Source organism: Rhizophagus irregularis, chromosome 17 (genome assembly GCF_026210795.1).
Source record: "Rhizophagus irregularis chromosome 17, complete sequence".
NCBI classification, from domain to species: Eukaryota; Fungi; Glomeromycota; class Glomeromycetes; order Glomerales; family Glomeraceae; genus Rhizophagus; species Rhizophagus irregularis.
Genome location: NC_089445.1, coordinates 979614 through 981617, shown reverse-complemented (window position 1 = coordinate 981617; position 2004 = coordinate 979614). Strand labels below are relative to the sequence as shown.

Genomic DNA, 2004 nt, shown 5'->3' with positions numbered 1-2004 from the left:
TAAATTCAGACAGTCAATCAGATGTACTTCGAAATTTAAATCAGACATAAATCAGAACTAAATCATACTAAATTCGGACAGTCAATCAGATGTACTTCAAAACTTAAATCGGACATAAATCAGAACTACAGTCAACTCTGGATATAACGAACCTTCCGTTCCAGGAGGTTTAGTTCGGTATATAATGAATTCGTTATATAATATACCGAACTAGTTTTCTTTATAGGTAATTTAGGCCAAATTTGTAATGCTGGCCAAAATTATAATTTCTTTTAACATAAATTTTCGAAAAAATTACTAGTAATTCTGGCCAGCACTATAAAATTGGCCTGGACTACTATATAGTCACATGACCGTTCGTTATAGAAAGTATAAAGTTATTATATAGCTGATATATAGGGGCTGGTTAAGTTTGGTTCGGATGCGTTATATAGTGTTTTATTATAAAAGTTCATTATATCCAGTGAAATTATTTATAAAAAATCGGTTCTGGAAATTATGATTCGGTATAGCGAGGTTTCGGTACAAACAAGTTCGTTATAACCAGAGTCGACTGTAAATCATACTAAATTCGAAAAATTATTATATATTATCGTTATATATTAATTATCAGAAATATTTACGAATAATACATGAAAAAAAAAATTTAAAATAAATGTAATCAATAGTCCCGCTTCATTTAGCTAAATCATCACCAGCTGCACTTTTTTGACTATCGATTAACACCTCTTCTGTTTCTTCACCATAGTCTTCATCTTCGTCGAAACCACTTCTACTATCGATTTCCGTATCATATATAAAATCCTCTTACTCGACATATGACTATTGTGAAGCATCTTCAGGGTGCATTCGGTCGAAGTATTGAACTTCATCATCATACTGGCGAGGTCGTTGTAATTTTGCCGTTTGAATATCTGCCGAATGTGAGTCAATGACGTTTCGAAGTAAATTTTTTAGCTAAAAAAGACAATATAAAATAAAGAAAGGAACGAGAGTGATATATCGAAGTATAAATATCAAAGTATAAATATCAAAGTATAATAAATATCAAAGTATAATAAATATTGAAGTATAAACCTCTTGTGATCGCCAAGAATAATCATAGATGCATACGATCGTCTTATCTGGATTCTCTTCATCTGACTCACTGATTTCCAGCGAGTGGTAAAATCGATTTGCCAATATTTTTAATAATTGGCATTTTTCATAACCAATTATTCTTTCGTCACTTTTCCTATAAAGATCCTTTGCAGCCTTAATTTGACGCAATTTTTTCTTAAATGATAAATATATAAGAAAATTAGCATAAATTATTAACATGATGATAAAGGAAAAAATTCAACAATTTTACATTTTGTACGCTGTCACCCCCGTCTGCCACCCGGCGGTAAACAAGCTTCCCTGCTTTAACGTATATGCGTTCTCCACGAAACATTAACATTCTTGCTTGGTTTAGTTTTATTACTACTTAACTTTCAAATTGCGATAGCTCTCGCCACGATATTTCATCCATTATCTTCTTCCAAAATACGATAGTTCTCTTTACAAAAGTTTATATTTTATTCATTTCATAATTCTTGTTATGACATTAAATTCACCATGAATTTGTCCAATTAAAATTAATTAAGCGAACATTACAGTAAAGTTTAGGGCGAACCTATTACCTTTAAAATAACATTATGCTTTACTAACAATTAATTAAACAAAATTACTTTTTCATCATAAGAAAATAGTAACAAAAACAATCGAAACAATTAATTTTCATATAAAGGGTATTTTATTTATTCTTCATAAAATTCACAATTAACTAATTTACTTAAAGTTTTACATCGTATCTGACGACTGTGGAATTCACTTCCCATTCCGCTCCTATTTAAACCAACTTTCTTATTCTTTCTTTTCCTACTTCTTATTTCTTTCTAATATTTTATATGTTATCTTTTATGCGCTATCTTATATGCTATTTTATATGTTATCTTTTCTAATATGTTATACTATTTTAAT

The 2004-nt window shown here is 29.5% G+C and overlaps 1 protein-coding gene across 1 annotated transcript; it reads right to left on the bottom strand.

Moving 5' to 3' along the window:
- Positions 1-675: 675 nt before the first annotated feature.
- Positions 676-1441, bottom strand: OCT59_008944 (uncharacterized protein; the record flags this gene model as incomplete). Its single annotated transcript, XM_066133214.1, has 4 exons — positions 676-775; positions 881-957; positions 1114-1275; positions 1352-1441. 4 exons carry the CDS (start codon positions 1439-1441, stop codon positions 676-678), a joined length of 429 nt encoding a protein of 142 aa, XP_065999678.1.
- Positions 1442-2004: the final 563 nt, after the last annotated feature.